The sequence below is a fragment of the Vitis riparia genome, chromosome 11 (genome assembly GCF_004353265.1).
Source record: "Vitis riparia cultivar Riparia Gloire de Montpellier isolate 1030 chromosome 11, EGFV_Vit.rip_1.0, whole genome shotgun sequence".
In the NCBI taxonomy this organism is placed as follows: domain Eukaryota; kingdom Viridiplantae; phylum Streptophyta; class Magnoliopsida; order Vitales; family Vitaceae; genus Vitis; species Vitis riparia.
In genome coordinates, this window is record NC_048441.1 from 11599281 (window position 1) to 11623568 (window position 24288).

At 35.5% G+C, this 24288-nt stretch overlaps 1 protein-coding gene and 1 pseudogene across 1 annotated transcript in view; both read right to left on the minus strand.

Annotated features, from left to right (window-relative positions):
• LOC117925266 (FIP1[V]-like protein) overlaps positions 1-14133 on the minus strand; it is a 24616-nt gene extending 10483 nt beyond the window's left edge. Inside the window, exons 1-7 of the mRNA XM_034844230.1 lie at positions 13080-14133; positions 10996-11252; positions 3056-3182; positions 2915-2983; positions 2630-2770; positions 2311-2412; positions 1842-2191 (exon numbers count right to left, since the gene is read on the minus strand). Coding sequence (XP_034700121.1) covers positions 1842-2191; positions 2311-2412; positions 2630-2770; positions 2915-2983; positions 3056-3182; positions 10996-11252; positions 13080-14069 — 2036 coding nt within the window. The 5' untranslated portion in view covers positions 14070-14133. The remainder of the gene's footprint in view (positions 1-1841; positions 2192-2310; positions 2413-2629; positions 2771-2914; positions 2984-3055; positions 3183-10995; positions 11253-13079) is intronic.
• Positions 14134-21045: 6912 nt separating this feature from the next.
• Positions 21046-22484, minus strand: LOC117924763 (annotated as a pseudogene).
• Positions 22485-24288: the final 1804 nt, after the last annotated feature.

A 24288-nucleotide genomic window follows, 5' to 3' on the forward strand; every position in this document is an offset into this window, starting at 1 on the left:
ATAAATAATACTTAGGAAATCACATCAAATCTGGAGAGTAGAGAAAATATTGTGAGTGCCTGAGTAGTTGCTATGACCATCAGAAAATCAAGGTGGAACAAGCCAGTTCAAATGAAGAGACTGAAAAGACAAGGATGAGTTAGGGCATTAAAGAAAAGGTGAGACAGGCAATGATGATGATGGTGGTGGTAGACTGGTAGTGGTGTTTTCTATTATTTGAATAAATCACACCTAGTTTCTTTATGTATTTGTGCAGGACAATCTTATGGTCCTCAATGCTGGAATGTCTTGCTTTGACCACTTTTCGACATTTTATAGAGTAACGCTAGGTTTTACAACCAGACTTGCCAAACTGCTTCTCTAAACAGATCCCTTAATTTTTTTAAAATTTACATGGCACAACAAGGTGCATGTTGGATCATGGTGCTGCCCTTACGGACAAGTGTAAGTAACAAGAGATGGGGTAGAGATAGAGAGTCCCAGGTTCTATTCCATGTAACAGTCAGAGAAAAGCTACCAAAAGAAGTATACAGCAGCAAGATGTTAAAATGGCTATCAAAAGCCAAATGCTCCCTGGGGAAGGTGGGGGAGAACAATGTCAACACAATCAGACAATGGGAAGGAAGGTAATGGTCTATAATTTTTTTTTTTTTTTTTTTGCTAGATAATCACACAGAAAAAATATATTAAGAGAAAAGGGTGCCTAAAGGGCAACCCAAAGCATACAAGGATATACAAGAGGCGCCTAAAGGGAAAAACAAAAAGAAGAGGTGACACAAAAAACTCACCAACCCTCATCTAGAACCCAACCAATCAAAAATGTTGATTAAAGGTAAAGGTCCTACATCTATACATGACTAAGACCAAGACCAAGATTACATACAAACACTTCAGTTGTTAGGTAACAGGCCAACAACGTACATCAAGCCGGCTAGGACTAAAGCCCTAACATCTACCCCTAGTGCAGTCTTCTTATACTTGCAAGCATGTTCAATAAATCAAAGAAAAAACGGAGCAGCTATGTTCAAACTCATGACTGCCCAAAAGTCAAAGTTCCAACACTAGATGAAACCACCAATTGACCCAAAAAGGTAAACTGTTAGTTAATTAGGCAACAATAGAGATTACGCTGATTTGGCCTTGACATCTTAACAGCTTGCTCCATTTAGAAGCTTCAGGCAGGACCTCCAACCACTAATCATTTCCTTCAGAGTTCCAATAACTTGAACTCCACTTTACCCAATGGCAGCAACATTGGAGGAGCAGTGGACGAAAACAAGATACATACTAGGAGGTACAATCTTAGGATGACATTATAGTACTGATCCACAAAATATCAACCACACCACACCTCCTAGTTTGACTAATCTGCAAAACTTTTGTAGGTACATAAACATTTTCAACTCAACCAAAAAAATGTAGCAGAAAACCACTGAAACAACAAAGTATCCTTTTTTTTACAAGGGCAATCCATGCTAAAAGTTTAGATTTTTGGAAGAGAAAGAATATAGTGACCAACTTCATCCTAATCTAATAATTGGTATTATGGTTGTTGTAACTTTGAACCCATTTCCTCTATTTCTTCCCATACCTATTTTAAATTTATTTTTACATCACTTGATATTTTATATTCCATATATCAGATTTTTTTTTAACACACATGAAAGGCAAGCCAATTTGTAAGGAACAAAAAAAAAAATTAGATACAAGGGACTGCTGCTTTGATTCCCTAGCTTGCACAAGCATGATAGCAACAGGTTAGAGAGCACAATAAATACCTTGATTTATGATTTATAAATAATTGGAGATACATATAACATCTGTCCAAATGTATTTCATACCTGTCCTCATGAGGAGTGCCTAAGTTCCCACCAGGATGTACAGGGTCCTGCCCCCTAGAACCAGGACGATACTGAACAGGTGCCTCTGGAGGGAAGGGCAGAATTCCATCTCCTCCAGGCATGTCATCACGAAGGGAATTCATGAAAGGTGCACTTCTTCCAACCAGCTCCCTGTTCCTACCACTATAAGTGGTTGAAAAACTGTCAAAATATTCAGTATCTTCCTGTGCCGCATCATCTTCAACTTCATTGCCTACTCTGAGATCCTCTCTAGGAAGATCATTATCTGGTGGCTCTGGGGCACCATTCCCTGTAGGGGAATCATCATCTAAAGAGCCCTGCAATGTAATCTGTTTGCCCAAACATCTTCAATAAATTTATGTTCCATTCCATATGCCGATATACAATATAAACATGTGCAAAAAGATCATTACAATCACTACAGTAAAGAACCGTTTTGATTGATTACCTCAATAATTGCATCAGAATCACGAACTCGGGGGGGTCGAGTATCAACAGAAGGAAGACGTTCACCACAACCTCCTTCCACCTGTATTGCTCTCCCAGTCGGCTGGTAGAAAATCCTTAACCATTAATACTGGAAATTGATCTAGCAAATAAACTCAATAATCTAAAGAGTAGCATTTAGCATCTAAGCCTATGAGTAATCACTGTGAAATAAAGAGAGCTAAAGGAAAAGAAAGGGAAAAAAAATACATATATTTCCTTGCAAAATCAATCAAGATTCTGATAAAAATGCAAATCTGGATTCTGTAGCTAGTACATACAATTGGTGGCCGCACACGAGCAGAAGCTTTTGCTAAATCACTAGGTCCAACATCAGCCCTTCCAAGATTTCCATTTTCAGCCGAAACATCATGAATACCTACTGCTGCTGCAAGTTCTGGTGGCAGATCGGGATCATACTCCTGAAATGAAAGCAGTACGAAATAAAAAATTAAAAAAAAAAAAAAAAAAACTACTTTTTTCTTCTTTTTTCTTTGCAATTTCCCAACCGTTGTTTCCAGGAAAAAAAAATTGAACTACTTCCACACGCAAAAGCAATTTTTTACCTGCTCTGTTCGCCCACTTTCATAAACACGAATCTTGCTTTGCATAGTAGCCTCCAGACGGAGTTGTTCCTGAAGAATTTAAAATTAGGCCCTCTTCTTAGTTTTCAATTATTCCGTAGGCAATATGATAAATGCTAATACCAGTTGTTTGCAATACTGTTTCCAGCTCTCCTCATTGAAACCAAAGTTGAAAAAGTCAGATATATCAACACCAGGATGTCTCCATGGTTTTTCCTCAAAACTATCAATATCAACATCAAATATAGTCCTGAAAACAGAAGAGAAAAATCAATGAGCATATCATGACTGCAATCTAAAATCAGGCAATGAGCATATCATGACTGCAATCTAAAATCAGGAATTTAAATGTTTTTTTTTTTTGATAAGTAAAGAAGAAATGCATTAATAAAGAGGCAAAAAGCCACAAAGCATACATGGGATATACAAGGCGGCCAAGGCCTCAAAAAACAAAGACAAAAAGATTCACCTCCCCTTAAATGGATGCTACCCACTCCAGGAAGCCTATAAGAGAGAAAGCCTCCACACCTAAATACAATTTGGCCCAGCTCCACAAATTACAAACAAAAAAGGAGGCCTAGAGCATTTTGAGACCAAAAATCTCCAGAAAAAGAAATCATCCAGTTTCATTTCTTTTGCTTCTATCATGCCATAACAACAAGAAGAACAACTCTCATTTTTAATGAAAATGTTTCCATTTCTAATTAAATAATAATAATATAATAATAATAATTAAAAATTAAAAATAAATAAAAAATAAAACAACAACAACAACAAAGTTTCATATCCCATCTAACTAGGGTTGGCTACACAAATCCATTCTTGCTATCAGCTCCATACAGAGTCACATCCTCCACCAAACTGGAGGCCATCATATCTCTTCCCTCTGTTGCAGCCCATGTTCTTTCTTGCCTACCTATCATCCTTGTAGCTCTTTCAACTTGAATCCAACTGCTCCTTGTAGGCACACGCATATATATAGGCTATCACAAATGAACTTCCAATTTTATCCTCAATTGGTGCTGCATCTAACTTCCTGGGAATCCACTCATTTCTTGAAAAAGACATCACTATTCTTTCTTAACTAAAGACGCAAACAGCGCATAAATAAAGTCCAACCAAAAAGAACAAGACCGCTTCCACACAAAAATCAAGAGGGTTAAGCTCTGTTTGGGAAATGTTTTTGAAAACAGTTCTGAAAAATAGTTTTTTTTTTTAAATTGTTCTATAATACTTTGTAGAACAAAAGTTTGTTTGGGAATTGAAATGTTTTTAACCTAATTTCTATGTTTTTAAATATGTTTTAAAAATAATTTTATATGAAGTGCTTTATTTTTAATCATTCTCCATATTTATAACTTATTTTCTATGTTTTTAAATATGTTTTGAAAATAATGTTTATATGTAGTGCTTTATTTTTAATCATTCTTCATATTTATATAATTATTTTTTAAAACAATCCTCAGAAAACAAGTAAAAACAACTAGAAAATATTCTCTAAAACCATGTTTTCTATTTTTAAGAACTGAAAATTGTTTTCTATTTTTTGGTTACCAAACATGTTTTCTTATTATTTTGTTTTGAAGAACAGAAAATTGTTTTAAAAAACAGTTACCAAACAGGGTCTTAAAATCCTTGTGATATTCAAATATAGAAATTGATCTTGTTTGAAGAGATCAAGGATGATAGAGTTCAACATCTCTAAGAAATCAAGTGATGAACAAAAAGGAAAAAGTATCCACCAAACCATATCTATATTTTTTTTTATTAGAAACAACAATGTATTAAATTTAGGTATCAAGAAGTACAAAAGAAGGATGAGGAATCCTCCCAAAAAACAAAGAACTAAATAGAACATCAAACTATATTAGAAAAGTGTTAGAACCAAGGATCAAAATATGATCAGGATTTTGCATACCTTGTGACAAATAAGGCGGTCAATATTTATGACTTGCCCCAAAGGAGAAGACAATACAAAGTACTTAACCTGGAATGGTGTGTTAAGTGTGTAGGGAGTGAGGGAGGAGACCGCAAATCATTTTTTTTTTTACATTGCTGGATAACAATGACATTATGGTGTAAATTTTTTCAACTTGTAGGGATTGATTGAGTTCCACTTAGAAGGTTGGAGGAGATGTGAGTTATATCCTTTAGAGGTTTTGGGGGGTTCCTTGAGGCAAGACGCTTTGGCACATTGCTAGCCTCACTTTGATTTGGACTATTTTGTGGAAAAGGAATACAAGCATTTTTTTAGGATAAGTGAATGTCTCTAGAAGTAGTTTAGGAGGTATTTTACATCTCTTCTTCCCTATGGGCTTCTACCAATGAAGCTTTTGAAGGTATTCCTTCGAGCCTCATTCTACTAGTTTGGAACTTAATTTGCAAAACCTTGAGGTTGACTAAGTAGTTTAGTATACACTTTATGAATGGCTTCTTTAGTAGGAGATTTTATACCTATGAGAATTATAGCTAGATTTGAATTTTTGAACTAGTATACTTTTTTTTATAGGTATAGATGAAAGTAGTTTAGTATACACTCTATCAGTCTTTGTATAGAGGATTGTGTACAAATTGGAAGTATTCTCATCCATCTTTGGATTTAATATTGTAATGCAATGAAATCATTGTTTATAATTTTATATATATATATATATTATATATATATATATATATATATATATATATATATATTTAAAGTGGCAAATTTAAGAATTAGTGGATTACTAAGCACGAAACTAAATAATTCAACAAAATTGCAACAATGTGATTACGATAAGAAGATTGGCAGGGGTTCTAAAAGTAAGGTTCCAAGGCCTTGGGCAATGTAGCCAACCTCAAGGTGATCGTTTTCTTTTCTTTTTTTCTTTTTTTTTTTTTACCCCCCTCAAGGTGATATGAATTCAAAGAAAGGTTAGAATCTTAGTTGGGAGACAAAGCTCCCCACAAAGAAAGAGTTGATGGATTGTATTTGTTTCTTAACCTTTTTATGTATCTCTTTGACCAAGGGAGTTTGTTGAAGCTCCTATTGGTTTGACTTCGTAGGATTGGGCAACTATTGACTAAGGGCTTTGTAGTATAACTCCTCTTGCATACTGACTTTTGTATTTCTTTGGATGTGTTAGAGGTTCTGGTTTCTTAAACTTGTAAAAGGATATCTCAATCTTCTTCATTTGTACACTAATTGTATTTATTTTATTACATTCATACCAAAAAAAGGGTATACACTGATCTCAACATCTAGCACGTTTATTTTTATTTTTTATTATTGATAACTAAGGAACCTTCCATGGTCAAGCCCTTAGGACTCTCCATGGTGACCCAAACCTCGGGATACTGACTGCCCCGCAACAAACAGTACAAGGTAAATTCAGGGTATCATCAATGGCAAGATTCAAACCCAAGACCATATGACACTTACTGAGACCACACTTCCCAGTGTTCGCCCTGACCAACTAGGCTACCCTAGTGGGTGGCATCTAGCACGTTTATCAACCAAGGGTGCACAAGATTACGAACTATGAGAGTTTTTTTAAAGTGAAGTTCTAAAATGGTTTCTTGTTTATGATAACCCAAGCTCCTATCTCGGTAGTGAAATGGTCTAATGACTATTTAAGCACCAAAAATTTCACTGCATCAAATCTTATCCTTCCCATGTGAAGGACAACAATGCCAACAGCATATTTGTGATGGCAAATAGGATGATGGTGCAGCAGCAGATTTCCCAAACAAACTTGAGAAAATGGGAATTGAAAGAAAGAAATGAATCATTTCCATGAATGTCAAGGCAAGTCTTACAAATGGTAATACCAAGATCATGTAATATATACTATGAAGCTTTATGAAGATATAGTTTGCCATTTGTTTTAAACTGACCCAATTTCTAAACCAAAAAAAAAAGGGTGGAGCTGTTGTGCTTCATTAAATGCACTTCCAGGGCATTTTTTATTTTTCACCAAACAGAACTATAGAAAGGATTATTCAGCCAACCAAACAATTGAGATAAAGTTTCATAAAGGTAACTTGATTCACCAACGCACATCATAAAATATGCATGGATTCACCACAAAGTTGAGAGCAATTTCATAACATAGATACTCCACTTCACATAAATGTTTAATTGCAGAAATGAAGAGAAAAGTAACCAAAAGCATTGAAAAAGAACATGAGAATGGAGATCTTGTGCTACACACACACATATATAGTCTAGAGAAATTATGCACTTATATATGTAAATACATGCATGTTGTATGTATACATGTACATAACTCAGGAATAAATATGACAAAAAATACACGAGGCACAGTGATCCAAAACTCAGGTAAGTGAGGTTGAAGTCTCGGATCCAATCCTCCGACAAGTAAACTCATTATCCTCTGGTATGAGTGACTACAGCCCATTCTACAAAAATCAAAACTGTGACTTCAAAGGTCAATTCCAGAAGGTTGGAGTAGGTTTGACTCTCAATCTGCAGATGCACATAGTAGGGGAATCCACCTTGCTACTCATGCAGACTATTTTTTCCAGGGTACTACTAGATTATAATGAACTTTCGTCACTTCTCAACATTGTTCAACCTTTGATACCCAAACTTAGGTGTAGCATTGATCCCCTATGTGAATATGATGAAGTTTTCTTATGTTAATTCTAATTATTCTAACTAAATATTGATGAACCATAAAACAAAAACTCATGCTACCAGCCTTTCTGAGATGTCATATGATAACAATACCTTTACTTTTTGAAAACTTTGGTTTCTCTAAGTCAATTGAATCTGTAATCATAACTCTAAAGAAATAATTGATGAGAATATGCCAATAGAATGCAAATTCCCAACATATTAACTTGGAAAATTTTAATTCCTGTACCAAGGATGCTGGTTCTTGAGCTTTCATATGTAACCAGAACTATATAACAAGATTAATCCAAGATAGGTCAAAAATTAGGAAACACAAAGAAGTGAATCCTCCTAAACCAAAATAGATCTTAAAAACAAGAAAATCCTACCTTGGGGCCTTATCAGCTTACCAAATGTTATTTGACTCAATAAAAAAGTTTGTAAGGAATTAAGATCTACAATGGCAAAATTCCAAGGGAATAAGGACAAAGAATAATGCCTACCTAAAATCTCAACTATTAGACCACACTTTAAATGCAAAATCCCAACAAGCATTTCAAAATAAAAAAAATAAAAAAAAGTCCTTAATAATCCCATATTAGCCCTCCTAAAAATTGTTGCACACAGAGTATTCCACTAAAACCCTAATTCAACAGGAGTGAGAGGGGGATATATACATATATATATATATATATATAGAGAGAGAGAGAGAGAGAGAGAGAGAGAGAAAGGAAAATCCTCTCCTTCAGACAAGCTACAAGGTAAAATCATAAACTAAATCAACACTTAAAGGGAAAAATCTAGGAGCCACCACAATCCAATTCCACACCTTTAAGAGCACTCATTTAACTAGAACTTTGTTGCTGGGTAAGTTTCCTAAATAACTAAGTTGACTATTCATAGTTGTGACCTGCCCATTTGACTTTCTGGTTACTATCAAATAGACTAATAATTTTTTTTGATAGATCTACTATCAAATAGACTAATAATGAAAATTCCTTTAAAAACTACTTCCTTCAACCAAGTTCCTCTCAACAGATAAACTAGTTTGCATGTGCATGTGGAGGGAGGGAGGGTGAGAGAGAGATGGAAAGAGATGGCCAGCAACCCACAAAATCAGTACAAACTTCCCATTTGCAGCCTCCCATCAAATGGGACAGTTCCAAAACTAACCTCTTTCAGAGGCATTCTTGTGCTGATTAGCATTATATATAACTACTAGAAGTCAAAGGAACAATCCAAAAGAGATATTGCATATTTGAAACATGTCATTGGCATTATATAAAACTCTTTCCGCATGCAACATGCAAAAGCAAACACTTTATATTCATGCAAACAAAATAGAAAGGATTAGATATAGCTTTATATGGATACAAACACTGATAAGAGTCTTAAAGTTAAATTTATGTCCACAAACATGTAAGCTAAACAGGAAAATTCAGATACATTCATACAATAAATCAATCCTACGCAAATCATGAGGGTTTATCTTCTATATTGAAGAGGGCTTTACAAGGAGGCTATCTTGAGGGTTTCATGGCTGGTGGGAGAGGAGGTGAGGGTGTGATTGTTTCTCATCTTCTATTTGCTAATGACACACTAGTTTTTTGTGATGCAAGCAAGGAGCATGTGGAGGTCTTAAGTTGGGCTTTTATGTGGTTCGAAGCGATTTCTGGGCTAAAAATCAATCTTCACAAAAGCGAACTGATTCCAGTGGGGGTGGTTCCTAATTTTGAGGACTTGGCTAGGGTATTGGGCTGTAAAGTGGGTTCTCTTCCTTCTTGTTATTTAGGGCTGCCTTTGGGAGCTGCTTTCAAATCATCTCGGGTTTGGGATGTAGTGGAGGAGAGATTTCAAAAGCGGCTCGCTTTGTGGAAGAGACAGTATTTGTCCAAAGGAGGAAGGTTGACTCTCTCTAGCCTTCCAATTTACTTTATGTCCTTATTCATCATCCCTCACAAGGTGAGCCTAAGGTTGGAAAAGATTCAAAGAGATTTCCTTTGTGGGGGGGCGGTAGTTTCTCAAAGCAAGCCGCATTTGGTAAATTGGTCCATTGTTTGCATGGAGAAAAAGGATGGGGGCTTAGGTATCAGAAATCTTTCTAGGTTGAATAAGGCTCTTCTTGGAAAATGGTGTTGGAGATTTGCTTCGGAACAAGATTCTTTATGGAAACAAGTGATTGTAAGGAAATTTGGGGAAGAAGATGGTGGTTGGTGCTCTGGCGATTCAAGGGAGAGTCATGGAGTGGGGCTTTGGAAGACGATTAGGAAAGGGTGGTTGGAGTTCAGCAAAAGGGTGGCTTTTAAGGTGGGGGATGGTAGAAGAGTGCGTTTTTGGAAGGATAGATGGTGTTGAGAAGATTCTTTGGATGAGGCTTTTCCAAGGTTGTACTATCTTGCCTCCTCCAAGGATGCTTGGGTAGCTCAGTTATGAGATCAATCCGGGAATTTGGGTTGTTGGAACCCTGTTTTCACAAGACTCAACAATGATTGGGAGATGGAAGAGGTGGAAACTTTTTTCAGTAGGTTACATGACCATGCACTTAGAAGGGGGATTGAGGATGTCATGTCTTGGAGGGTTTCAAAGAAAGATATCTTTCCAGTTAAGTCTTTCTTCTCTTCCTTAGCTCCTTGCATCGGTAGAAAGTTCCCTTCAAGCTTAGTTTGGAATCCTTGGGTCCAAAGAGAGTCAGCTTTTTTGCTTGGGAGGCTATCTAGGGAAGAATTCTAACTATGGATCAACTAAAAAGGAGGGGTTGGGCCTTACCAAGTAGGTGCTATTTGTGTAAAGCAGATGAAGAATCAGCTAATCATGTGCTTATTCATTGTCCCAAGGCAACTATGATTTGGCACCTTATTTTTGCTCTTTTTGGTGTTCATTGGGTTTTGCCCAATTCTATCAAGGAAACCATTCTTGGTTGGAACGGCACCTTTGTTGGAAAGAAAAGAAAAAAGGCGTGGAATGCAGCCCCTTTATGCTTATTTTGGACTTTATGGAAGGAAAGAAATAGAAGAATCTTTGAAGATTCTGAATTAGCGGATCAAGCTATTTTACGGTCTTTTTTGTACATGTTCTCGGATTGGGTTAGGGTGCATGTAAATTGTGCGTCATGGTCCATTTTCGATTTCATTGATTGGTTGGGTTGTAAGTAAGGGTTTTTTTGTTTTTTCTTTTCATTTGGCCTAATTGCCTTGTATACTCCGTGTATACTGTCAGGTGTACTTCAAGCTTTCTTTATACAATTGTTTTTACTTATCAAAAAAAAAAAAAAAATCATGACAACTCATCTTGAGTGCTATTCAGAAATATTACATAGATTGCAAGAAATCAGTAAAACAATGCAAATAATAACCAAACAAAGCAAAGATAAGTTACTAACAACCTAGAGCACTCCCATGAAATCATTAAACAAAAAGAAAACCAGTGAATGCAGCTATTTGAAGGTTACTTGTGAGAAGGAAGCGTGAATTCTAGTCCACCACCAAAACCACGCCCTGCCATATTGCCACCCCAAGCAGGTGCCCCAAACCCAGAATGAAAATTTTTCTGCATGGGAGGAGCATTTTTTATTCCTGCTGGTCGCCAGTCACCTCTACCACGACCAGGTACAGGGCCAATATTTGCAAGTGGACGAACTTGACCTGGGGTTCCTCCAGGAACAACAGCTGCTGCTCCAGGAATAGGCGCTGCACCAGGTCTCACATACTACAAGCCAAAGGAAATATCATAAGGTTACCACACAAAAACAAGGAAAGTAAGGGCCACAAAGCCAACAATGGAATAATGATCTAACAATTAATAGAGAACAATTGTAGCTATAGCATATCCAATTGTCCGCCAAAAAAGTAACAGAATTAAAAAGTAATTATCAAATGAAAAAACTTGCAAACGATGTCATATTAAGTTGTAAAAATTCTTTGAAATACAAAGCTAAAAGAAAAAAAGAAACAAAAATTCCAATACTCCCACGTATAGAAAAAAAATAAATAAAAAATAAAAATTACAGAACTAGGCCACCAGTTGCATTATGTTATTATTAAATACGGCATCTTAAGAAAACCAAGAATTTATTGGGTCTTTCGTTTTCTCTCTTACATGTGAAACACCACAAATAACTTCTTTTTTTTTTTTTTTTTTTTTTTTGATAACCGAAGAACCTTCCATGGCCAAGCCCTTAGGACTCTCCATGGGGACCCAAAACAAACACCACAAATTACTTTACCCACTCTGATACTAAAAAACCAAAAAAGTGGGTAAAACAATGAAATGTAGAAAATGGTCCCACATACTGCAAAGCCAACCAGGCATGAGTATTATTCCTCCACCCCTAACCCTGACAGTGCCACTGTAAAAGCAAGTTATTTAGAAAAGCAAATGTAGGAATTATAATATCCATTAGTGAATGGCATAAAAGGAAAACCATTTGTTCACTACACATCAATAAAAAAATATAACAATGTTATCTTTTGTTATAACATGCAAGTATCACCAAAGGGTAGGCTGGCCACATCCTAAAGGAACCAGTTCATCAAATGACATACTAATGCTAAGAGCAAGAAAGCTCACAAGAACTCGTAATTAAATTAAAACCTTTTCCATTCAATTGTAAATCATCATGCTGCAGTGTGCATAGGGTGGGAAACACCCTTTCCTTGGTAAAAAGGACCAAGAACCAAAATATGATTCCAACAAGTGGATTTCTCTCATGCCTAGAAAGTTCCAGTTCATGTCCGAACCATCCATAGAGTAGGTTCCATCAGTCAGCTTCACAATGTAAACTGTTCAGATGCGCATGGAACTCCCTTTACATGGGAAAGAAATATCACATATATCAACTATGGGACTTGTAGACCGAGAAGCAATAGTTTCAAAATATTTAAGTGGGACAAAATCACACTTTGAAGTGATTTCCTGCTGTTTAGAAGAAAAATAAACTAAATAGAAAAACCTATGCCCTGGCGGTTAACTGGAAGACAGGATTTTCAAGATATTAAGATTACAAACAATATTAAGAATCGTTACTCATGCATGGAACCAATGGATCAAACTATAAAAAGTTAAACCAACTTTGGCATTTGATCCTTTCAGGCAAATAATTAAGGGCCCTTAGAAACAAGAACAGTATTCTGTTCTTTGGTTGTGAATGATTACAATTGACCCAAAACTGATTCTCAGCATCATTAGGCAATGAACCACACATCACCGAGTGCTTGCATCAGAAAAACATTATTGTAGGACCAGATTTTAATTTGATCATAGATCATTTTAACTTTAAATAAAATAGCCTCAATGTTCAGTGATTTTCCCGTAGTTCATGTTAATCAAAACTTCCCCTGCAACATAGGCAACTGCAAATAATAAAAGCTGATCAGAATTGATAGCAACAATTTCCATAACATTGAGACACACACAATCCATTTGGTACAAAAATTACACAATGGAATTACACTTCAAGTTCTCATACAACAACCACTCTTGCAATATACCCAATACACAATTTTTCCTATTTCAGGCAGCATATATATAACTGACCTTAAACTGAGAATGAAATGGATGATAACCATGACTGCTATACCCAATTTTTGGGGGTCCTGCAATTGCACCATTGACTTTGGCTGCATCAGCCCCTTCCTTCCTCTCGCCATCCACCGCAGTATCCTCGCCCCATTCTTGCTCCTCCAACGGAGGATGAGTTTGGTCTCCGTCAGCAACAATAACCAAAGGGTCTCCATCTTCATCTTCATCGTCACTGCCCATCACCCCATTTCTCTCCGCAGCCATAGGCCCATGGTTGTTATCATTCAGCACAATCTGCAAATCATCCTCACTATCACTATCCCAATCATCGCCCTGGACACTAGCATCATCGCGAGCCACAACATTCGTCTTTTCTCGGTTTTGAGGCTCAACTGGAGCATCAAGACTCGGTATTGCAGGGGCAGCTGAGAGCCCAGGTATAATTGGGTCCAAACCCACATCTCCAGCTTCGCCATCGACCTCTTCAATATCGAAATTAACATCTTTCTCCATAAAATCTACATCCTTATCACCTCCACGGCCTCTCCCAGCATCGACTCCAGATTTATCATCTTCAGAAGCCCCATCGGGTAATTTCACATCCCCACTCTCCAAAACCCTAGAACCACCCAACTCCAGAGAATCCGCCGCGCAATTCTTCGAACCCCCAACAAAATCGCCCCCTTTCCCCAATCCCTGCTCCACCAACACATCGCCGCCGCCAAAATTCAGACCAGAATCTCGACTTTGGGCGGTACCCAATTCCGGTGGCGGCTTTTGGGGCTCGGGAACTAGGGTTTGATTAATGGGTTTGTGAGAGATGGTCGAATTGGATTTGGGAGCTACGTACAAAAAATCTTCATCATCGCTGTGGGTGTTGAGATCGATCGAAGGGTTGAAAGACGCAGGATTTGATGATGATTGATGCGGCTGCGGAGCAGATGACGAAGAGAAAGGTCGGAGAACATCTGTGTATAGATCGCCGAACTCGTCATCGTCTTCCATGTGAGGGAGCGACAGGAGTTCAGAGAGAGAGAAAGAGAGAGAGATGTGCCTTTTTGGGAAGGGTTTTGGTGTGTGCAATTTGGCTTTTAATGTTGTTTTCCAGTTTTTCCTTCCTTTTTTTTTTTTTTTTTTTTTTTAATTCCTCCATCATTTTGTTGTCTATTCCCTTTGGAAGTTTACTAGGGCTATTAAATTTCCAAGTCACCCTCCTGCTTGGTAATAATAAGGATTAAGGATTGCTCTCTAACCTCCTTTGCTTCTTAAATTTAGGGTTTCACTTTTAAGATAATGCCTTTTAGGTTTCCACGCCCTGATTGAATTCCCTTCAAGCTTCAACGGACCTAAAATTTATAAATAAATAAAAATACCAACTTATGAGGGCTTTAAAAGAAAGCAAAAAATATATGGTAGATATATAAAAAATGTAAGAACTTTAATGGCTTCTCTGGAATTGTTTCGGAGAATAGTTTTTTGTTCTCTAAAACAAAAAACATTGAAACAAATTTGACCATTAAAAATTGTTTTCTGATTAAGAATATAAAATATGGTATTTTTGAATAATACCTTTTAGTTTTTTTTTAATATTATTTTAAGAAATAATTGTACAAACATATAAAATAATTAAAAATAAAACACTATATATAAATTTATTTTAAAAGATATTTAAAAATAAGTTAAAAACATTTTAGGTTTTCAAACGGACTTTTTAGTCTGCAAAAGTCATATTATAGTTTTCAAAAACTACTTTCAAAAATTATTTTTCAGAATTATTTTCGAAAGCAATCATCAAACAAGTATTTATATTCTTAAAAATTATTTTTAAAAATTTTTAAATTTAAGAGTTTTTGCATTTTATGTTAGAATGATAAGAATTATATTATAATAATTACATTCCAAAAATACTTTAGTGTTAGTTAGGAACTTAGGATACATTTTTTTTTATTAAATTAAAAATGGGACAATTGTCTTTTGGGCCCAAAAATTAAGATTTGTCTCATAAAAGTTGCATAATTGATAGAGAGGATACAAAATATTAAAAAACCAATATGTCCTTCAAAACTATTTTCTGTCATAATGTTTGAAAAATTTTTTGATCTTAAATTTTTTTTAATAATTATTCTGAAAATTTATTATTTTTAAAAAATTAATTTTTTAAAATATATATATATATTATAAAAATATATCATTTAAAAAAAATTGACATAATTTTAGTTATTTTTTATATACACAATTTTAAAAATATATATTTTCCAAGATGTTTGATTTTTAAATAATTTATTTTTATTTTTATTTTTTTGAAAAATGGTGTATTTTTTTTCCAAATCACTAAATTATATTAAATTTTATTAAGATTTGCAAAAGGAATAAAATTTAAATTAATGTTTTTCTACACTCTTTTTTTTCATAGTCAATAAAAGTCATTTTTTGAAAGATAAAAAATTTATATCCTTCTTCTCAATTTTCACACTTCCTTTAAACCTTGAGCTTAAATAGTGAACTTATATGGAACAAAGCTTAATTTTTTTGTCCAACTAAGTCCAAAACACAATTGTCCCATAAAAAAATAGTAATAATTTTATTATAAAATTTTCCAATTCACAAAGATTATATTGAAAGGGTCGTAATTTTATAAACTGATTATAAAAATTAAAATATCAAGAAAATTCTATACCTTAAATTTTAGATTTTTTACCTTAAATTTTAAATTTTCGAAAAGTGATTTTTAAATATATAATGTAAATTTATATTTTTCTATCTATAAGATGTGCTTTTATATGAAAATACCTTCTTTTTTATAATAATAATAAAAAGTGTATTTAAGCCAATATTTTCATATTTTTATTATATAGCATGTGTAACATCCAAGGTAATTTAAGATTGAAACATAATTTCAATCAAAATTTTGTGTTAGACTTTATTATATTTAAATTGATGAATTTAAGTTAGCAAATTAAGATTCATGGAAACCTTAAACCGTTTGGAAACATGTTGAAATAGTTATTAAAAATTAGTTTTGGACCATGATTCAAGAAAAAAATTATTTTTAAAAATTCAAATGTAAAAAACAAATTTTTATATGGGAAAATATTATGCATGGTTAATGTAAAAAATTTCAATTTCTCATCTCTATTTTTTAATCATCTCTTTGAATACTAAAGAAAAAATCAAAAACATCTCAAATTTAGGTTTTATGTGTTAACTATTTTTTAAAACAGTTCTAAAAAACAACTTTTGAAAATTGTTTTTTAATGTTTTGTAAAATAAAAGGTTGTTGAGAACCGGAAATGTTTTTAACATATTTTTTAACATTTTTAAATATGTTTTAAAAATCATTTTTATCCAATGTTTAATTTTTCATCATTTTACATATTTATATAATTATTTTCTAAAACAATCTTCAGAAAACAAGTAAAAATATTATAAAACAATTCAAATATATTATCTAAAAATATTATATTTTATATTTTTAAAAACAAAAAATGGAAAACAATTTTTTGGTTATTAAATGTGTTTTCTTGTTTTTTTTTTTTTATAAAGAACAAAAAACTATTATTGAAAATAGTTGTCTAACATACCTTTATTCTTCAACATTCTATTTTCATAACAAATGCTTAAAAATCTATTTTAAATTTAAGATTTGCATTAAAAAAAAATCTTTAATATATATGGGAAGTTGTGATTCGTTTGAAGGTCAACAAAATAAAGTTTCATTTAAATACATTTCTATTTTCGCTTTTTTAAAATAAAAAACTTTATACAAAAATTATAAAATTATCTTACACCCTTAAAAGTCATTTTAGAATTTTTTTTTTAATTACCTCAATATTTATTTTTAAAAATCATTTTATTTTCAATATAAGTTCCTAAAAGTTTTTTATATTTTATATAAAAATTATTATTATTTTATTATATTTCATATAAAAATTACTATTATATCTATATTTAAAAAGTATAAATAAGAAGTTATATCCAATGGACTCAAATTTATATATTTGTTATCTTGAATTTCCTTTTTATTCATCACATATGAAAAGAATGTGGCCAAATAAAGATGATAATGGTATATTTCTCTCAAACTTTTAAAATACATCCCTCCCATGATATAACAATACTTCATATTTTTATGGATGAGTGATTTCTAATAAAAAGATTGAATCTTGATTAAATAATGAAATTGGTTAAAACAAATCTATGACTAATGACTCTAGAGTTTTCCCACTTCAATTTCAAATTTAGAATAGATGAGAAGGGCAATTCTTGGATCTAAGATTTAAGACCAAAGTCAATTCAAGATCGAATTGAGTCTTAGAATCAACTCGCATATGGAACTTGGATTTATTCCCTTTATACACAAATCACTAAACTTGATGATATGGATTTGTTGGTTCAATTTTATGTTTGCATTCATATCACTTATACATCTTATGGATGAGTAATATGAATGCAAACATAAAGCTAAGATTTAACACATGGTCTAATTCCATTGGCCACCATAATTAAATAAAATTTAAACATTGAAACCACATCAAAATGATTTGAAATCTAAATTCTAATACCAAAACAAATTAGATGTAAAATTTTAATTTGACTTATGTAGTAAATTCTGGCAAATTGATGTGAGCTTTTGCCAAATTGCAATTCCTCCTTTCGAAATCAATTATAGCTTCCCAAAACTTGTTATAATTGCTTTCATACGATATAACATGTCTTTGTGGTTTTCTCTTGCCTCTTTCCCATCTTCTTGGCTTTAGTGGGCACCAAGACTCATTCCATTACATCTTTACTCCTCTATTCCACCCTAAATTCTAAAATTGTATCAAGGTGTTGATATTTCCTTTATTTTTTTGCTTTTATTCTAAAAATTATTTCCTTTGTTCTTAGTGTAGGCACTAACATAAATTTAAGTTAAAATATGAATTGTCTCTTATCTTGTGTCCAAAACACAAATATTAGTACCTTTATGAGTCAAGAGTTGGTACAAATCATTGCCCCTTAATCTAAACTTTCTAGACCTTAGCAAAAATAGAGAGTAGAATGATAGCAAAGACAATGGAATGCATGAAAGTATATTAACATAATCATATTCCTACGAACGAGTTACCTAAGCATCAACATTCCTAGAATCAGGACAAAACACAATGCAAGCAACTTGTCAATTTCTCTTCCTTATCCTTCTATAAGTATGTATCGATGTTTAGTATTCACCTTATTCTTCTTTGAATTTCTTTTTAAGTTCCCTCTAGAAAAGATTCAATCGTTTTTCCATGCCCTGAATTGTAACTTTCTCAAACACCTATCCCTTGACCTAAAATAGGTCATCTCTTAGATCAAATTGGGAAGAGAGTCTTCCTTATGCGCTCTTTTTGTTTCCAATTTCATTTATTAGAAAATCTATTTCCATGTAGCTTAAAAAGGGTTAACTAAAAGCTCACAAATATTCATCAAAGCCCTTGGATTGGCACTTTAAATCAAGTTCATTAAATCAAAGTAAATGACTATTGGAGACCACTGAAAAATTTGCTAAAAAATTGACAATAAATCCCCAATATTTGTTTATAAACTATGTCAACCAATCAGAGTTGTCAAATTTTCAAACTTTTATTATTGACTTCTCTAATTGTTCTATGTTCAAGATTTCCCTACCTATTTCATGTTTGTGCCATTTGACAACGACTTTTATGATTTTTTTTCATCCTTAGTGAAGGCTATCGTATATGTGAGATCATTTTTCCTAACTTGGACTCGCTTAACTTTAAGAGTAGTGCTAGATTGACTTTTCATGCTCAAACCCAAAGTGAGGCTTTCTACCCTCTTGATATTGAAATTTGATTCCTAAAATATTTGGACTCACAAACAAATTGATTTTTCATACTCAATTCTAAGAGTGAGACTTTTTACCCTCTTGATTTTGAAAAATTGATTCCTAATGGAGTTGGACTCACTTACAAACCTATGGGATTGGACTCCTTAACCTATTTACATGAGTTTGGAACCTATCAAATAACTTGTTATAATACTTACTTTGGTCATCCAAATCCATGACATAGGGCATATATGATAGAATTCCTTGAATGGGACTTATCAATTATAGGATCTCTCCATAGGCTTAACCAATTGTGGACCCCGCATTTCGGCTCAATGCGTTTCCCACTCGATGGCGAGCTCGATTTTTATTTTGAAAAATTGATTTTTATTGATTATTTGAAAATGACTTGGAGTCGCCACTTATTTTTGTTTTATTTTTAAAGGGTAAACAAAATAAGAAAGAAAAACCCTAAGTGTGACTCCTTGTTTTGGAAAGGTTTGGTCTACGAAAAACCGGATCGGGTTCGGGGGTCAGGTTACTTATCGGGAAGGTACGGTATAGACCGTAGCACCCCTTTAAGTCCCTAAAGTCGGGTCTCTACTAATAAAATGAAACAATCATGGCAATGGACGAGTAAATCAATGGATACCCACATCAATCATGCATATATGAGAATCAGAATACATATAGAGAATGATCATAATGAATGAATGTGTACCTGGGCAGCGAACAGCAACGCGCTATTATGGAATGAGGTTAGTGAATAAACACAGAATGACTATATGCATATCAAGGAACAGAGCGAATCAATCACACAGGGCAGACAAGTCAACCAACTAAACAATCAGTCATGAAATCATATATGTGGGGCCCCCACCAAAGCCCGTTTATTTTGCATGAATCAAATCCGTAAATTCCATCATTAGGAATTACAAAATTTGATTATTGCTTATTTAAAAACCTTTTAAAAAAAAAGAAAGTGTGAAAGTTGCTCGCCATGAAGAAAAATGACGCCAAAATTTTATTGGAAAATAAATCTTTGAAACCTAGAAAAACTAAGGATGAAAAGTGGAAGAATTGAAATTTGAAAAATGAGATTTAAAACAAAACATTTTCAAAGTTGAGGATGGTGAACTAGAAGGTGGCGCGTGGCCTAGAGGTGGCGTGCCAAAAAGATGGCCATGCATAGAGGGCTTTTTCCTGTAGCTTATCTTTCTAGGGCAGCAGCAGGTGTCACATGCGTGAGAAGATACCCATAATTTTCTTCTTTGGCCTGTCAATTGTCCCAGCTGTTGTTCGACCATTGTTTGACGATGCCAAGATGTCCACATCAACATCCGAGAACCTCTCTACTAACCCTAAGATCCAATCTTGTGACTCCATTCGCAACATTTCACCCAAGTCAATGGCTTCGTCAAGACCGTTCCTTCTGATCCACTCTGTTGGAGGTTGGGGCCTTGGTTTCTGATTTGCAGTGGGCCCATCCCCTAGTCTGCATGAAATTCCTGGTGCAGCAAGCTTAGAACCAACTGTCTGGCGAGGATTGGCTCGTGTCTTTGTCGAGACATTCTCAATAGGGTTCTCAAAGACTAACATAGGTTGATTTCCAGCTGGAGTCTTCTGGCTTTGAGCTGAAGCCAACCCAAAGTGGAACAAACACTGGCAATAGCTACTACGCTGCCCTACCAGTTGGAATCTTCACCCGAGCTGCATGTTTGGTTCCCAAGGAGACAACTACATTGATACACTCCATTAGCGAGATATGCGATGCTATGAATCCATGTATGCAAGTGAAATATTTGGATTCCTGCAAGGTGCATCAGCAGGGTTTCCAAGTGGGAAGCATGCCCTGTAGAACGTCGATTCTGCCATGAAACAACTATATCTTCAAGCCCAGCTTTCACAACTTCCCATTTCAACTCTTCAAATTCTCTTCTGGCTACCACCTGCACCTTCACGAATAACAATGATGGAGCAGCTTCTGAAACTTCGACCAACAGAACCATCTTCAATAGATGTGTTAGCATCAAAGGAGTTACTCTCATGAGGTCCAAAAGATAACGCCTGTTATGACTACCAATAATGTCTTTGCCTTCCACTAGCGCAGCTAGTTTAAAAAAAACACTCCCAGAACTGTCACAGACGGTATATTCCTTCAAATGAAGGTGTCTAGCTGCCCCTGATACCAAATGATAAAGGAGTGACATCTAAGAGAAGCAACTCCTTCACGTTCTGAATCTGAGCCCTCAATATCAGCTTCATTCTCTTCAGTCTCAATCTGAGTATATATACAAGGAGAAAAATAAGCCTCCGGATCCCTTGAAAATGCATGCAGCGACACTGGCAAGAAATCAACCGCATATCCTTTGGCTCTGTAACTTCTCTAAACTCAACATCCTCCTCATCTTCAACGTAACTTTTAGGGTAGTTGTGGTTAGGATACATGCTCTTCAACTTTTCTACTAAAGCTTGAGCTTGAATTGAGTGTGCTGAGCATATGTATCTTCCCACTGCATCAGGGTTCTCATATACCAGCAGAATTGATTCAACCACATCGCGCACATCAACAACAGGATAAACAATATTTTTCACTGATTCGCCAACATCTTTCATAAATGATAGGAGAAGCAAGCAGCTGCCATTCATTGTGGATTGCAGCATTGGCCCGAATACAAAGGATGGACAAACTGTTACAATGTTGAGCTCACTTTTCTTTGTATGCTCCAGGGCTTCACTCTCTGCTATTGTTTTGGCAAGGCAATAATAATTCTGATTTGCCTTGCAATATTCAAGGTCAGACCCACATTCTTCGTCCATGGGCCGATCCTTAGGCCTGTTGGGGGTCATGGCGACAGCACCAGCGGATGAAACAACCACAACTTTCTTCACTTTGGCCTTCTCACATGCGCTTAAGACGTTACGCGTGCCCACTACAGCTGGTTCAATCAGTTCCACCTCGGGATTAAATATTGGGCCAATAGGGACTGGGCTGGCAACATGGAAAACCCCAGATCATCCAGCAAAGGCAGCGCAAAGGCCTTCATAGTCCAGCAAAACTGTCTTAAAAGATTGAAGATTCTCCAAAGCCTTCTCCAATTTCTTTAGATGGCTGTTCTTTTCATCACTTGGGTCTCTGACCGTTCCATGAACAATATAACCCTTTGAGAGGAGAAACTTGACGACCCACGAAGCTATATACCCTCCTGCACCAGTCACGCATACTCTCTCCTTCTCTGCCTTCCCTTCCATCTTTCTCAGAAACGCACAAGACCTAGTTGGCTTCACGTTTCTCAACTTCTGTCGTTGCATCTCTGCAGCCGCCAGATGGCGATTAGCAGCTGAGTGACTGGTGGATTCTGACTTTGAGGCAGATCTGCCCTTTCTGATCTATGTTCCCACAGAAATCTAAGAAGTATTGCTGGAGGCACATTCTGCCAAAGCATTGATGCTTTAATACATAACACTGCATTATTGACTGCAGAAGATCCATCAGCACAGGAAAGATTTAAGCCTGTTAGTTTCTCAAACACAAGAGGACACGAATAGCTCCCATCCTCAGAAGAAATCACTCTGTCGTGTTGCACGTAGATGACGCGATTGGGATACATCATTCGTTAAGAAACCCCTCAAGCCTTGGTAGTCAAAACCAAGTCCATCAATGACCCATTTGCAACTGCTACTGTCAAATAAACAATCTGCTCCACTCCATGGATGTTCTCAAGCAATGCCATAATCTGTCAAAGCGTGGGTCATTAAAGTTGTCATCAACGTTTCTCCGCATTATTTCATTGGTGATCAATGAGTGTGATAGAAGGGATGAGTGAGAGGTGAGCTATATGGTGTCGGGTGTGACGAGTGAGGCATGGATGATAGGATGAACGACATGTGGAGGTGAGAACATGAGGTTGGAGAAATGCGTACTGGGCATTAGCGGGACCACGGGTAACCATGCAATCGTGGGATGAAATGGATGTAGAGGGTATTTGAGAAGAAATGGGTGTATGGTGTGGTTTAGAGAGAGAAAAGTGGTGAGAGACGTGTGAGGAGGGGTAGACTTGGTAGTGGAGACAATAGGAGTACAGTGTAATGGTACAATAGGAACGCAGTATAAGTCAATGACCATATGCATAGGAATGAAGGTAGAAATTATATAGTGATATATGTACTGGCTAGGGGCACGAGGATAGGAATTATGAAGTGGGCGTGAGGATTTTCATGCACGAGGAAAAATAAGAATTTGGGCAGAGACTAACAAACAGGGTATGAGGGAATGAAGTATGATGTAGGGACGTGATGATGGACGTTGATGATAGGCATAGTGGATAGGGACGGTGGTTTTGGAATTGATGGTATGTATGGGTATGAAGATGGGGCATGGTTATGCATGTGGTTGAGACTCTCTCCTCTTCTCCCTTTATCTTTTACTGAGCACAATGCAAAGCCAAATTTGTACAATCCTGCAGAGGCAAACCAGATTAGAGCTTAGGTGGTTATGCAAATTCCAATTACGCATATGGGCCCGGGATTGCAAGTGGGACTGTGTTGCTGTATCTCATGTTGAAACTTTCATCTGCGTTCCACCTTCCTCTATGATCAATTTCTGCATCAAAGCTTGAGGAAGAACCAGCAGTAAATTGAGAGTTGCGTCCTTCATGTATCTCGCCAAAAAGCATCTTATTCTTCTACAGTACCAAAAGAAACCTGTGGTAACATGACTGTGCTTACTTCATTTCCTGAAATTCTCTCAAACTCATCACTTGGCATTCTAACTTCTGCACCCTCAATACCCGATGTCTTAAAGAACCCGGAAGCTGATTCAAGTGGGAACAAACCCAATCATCCGATATCAAACGCAACAATACCTCATAACATCCTCAAATCTTCTCTAAAAGAAAAGAAGTCCATCCCCCATTTGCAAGCCAGAAGCAGGAGAAAAATAAAAGGGAGGGGAAAACAAAGAAAAAAACTAAAACAAATTTAATTAAAAAAACTTAGTCCAAGCTTCATCTCATGGACGATCAGTGAGCTTGAAAGAAAATGAGTGGGTTAGACAAGAGATATAGTTCAAATGTGAGTGGGTAACGTGACTGCAAACATCACGGAAGAACGAAATCAAACTAGTTCCCAACAGAACCAAATGAAGAATGAACACATTAAAGCACTATAAAAGCAATTTAGAGATCACTAAAAAGAAAACATGTGATTCTCTATACCTTCTCACAATCAACATAATGCTAAAAACAATCAATGACAAACTGAGGAAAACAAAGAATACTGAGGAATGAGAGGATTGCAGAGTACGTACCTGGTTTCCTCAAGTGAAGGTGGTTAAATTCCAGTCCATTCCATGAATTTCTCCCTCAAAAGGTTCCTCAAGCAAGAGGTTCTTTCACCCCAAGAAATCTTTCTCAA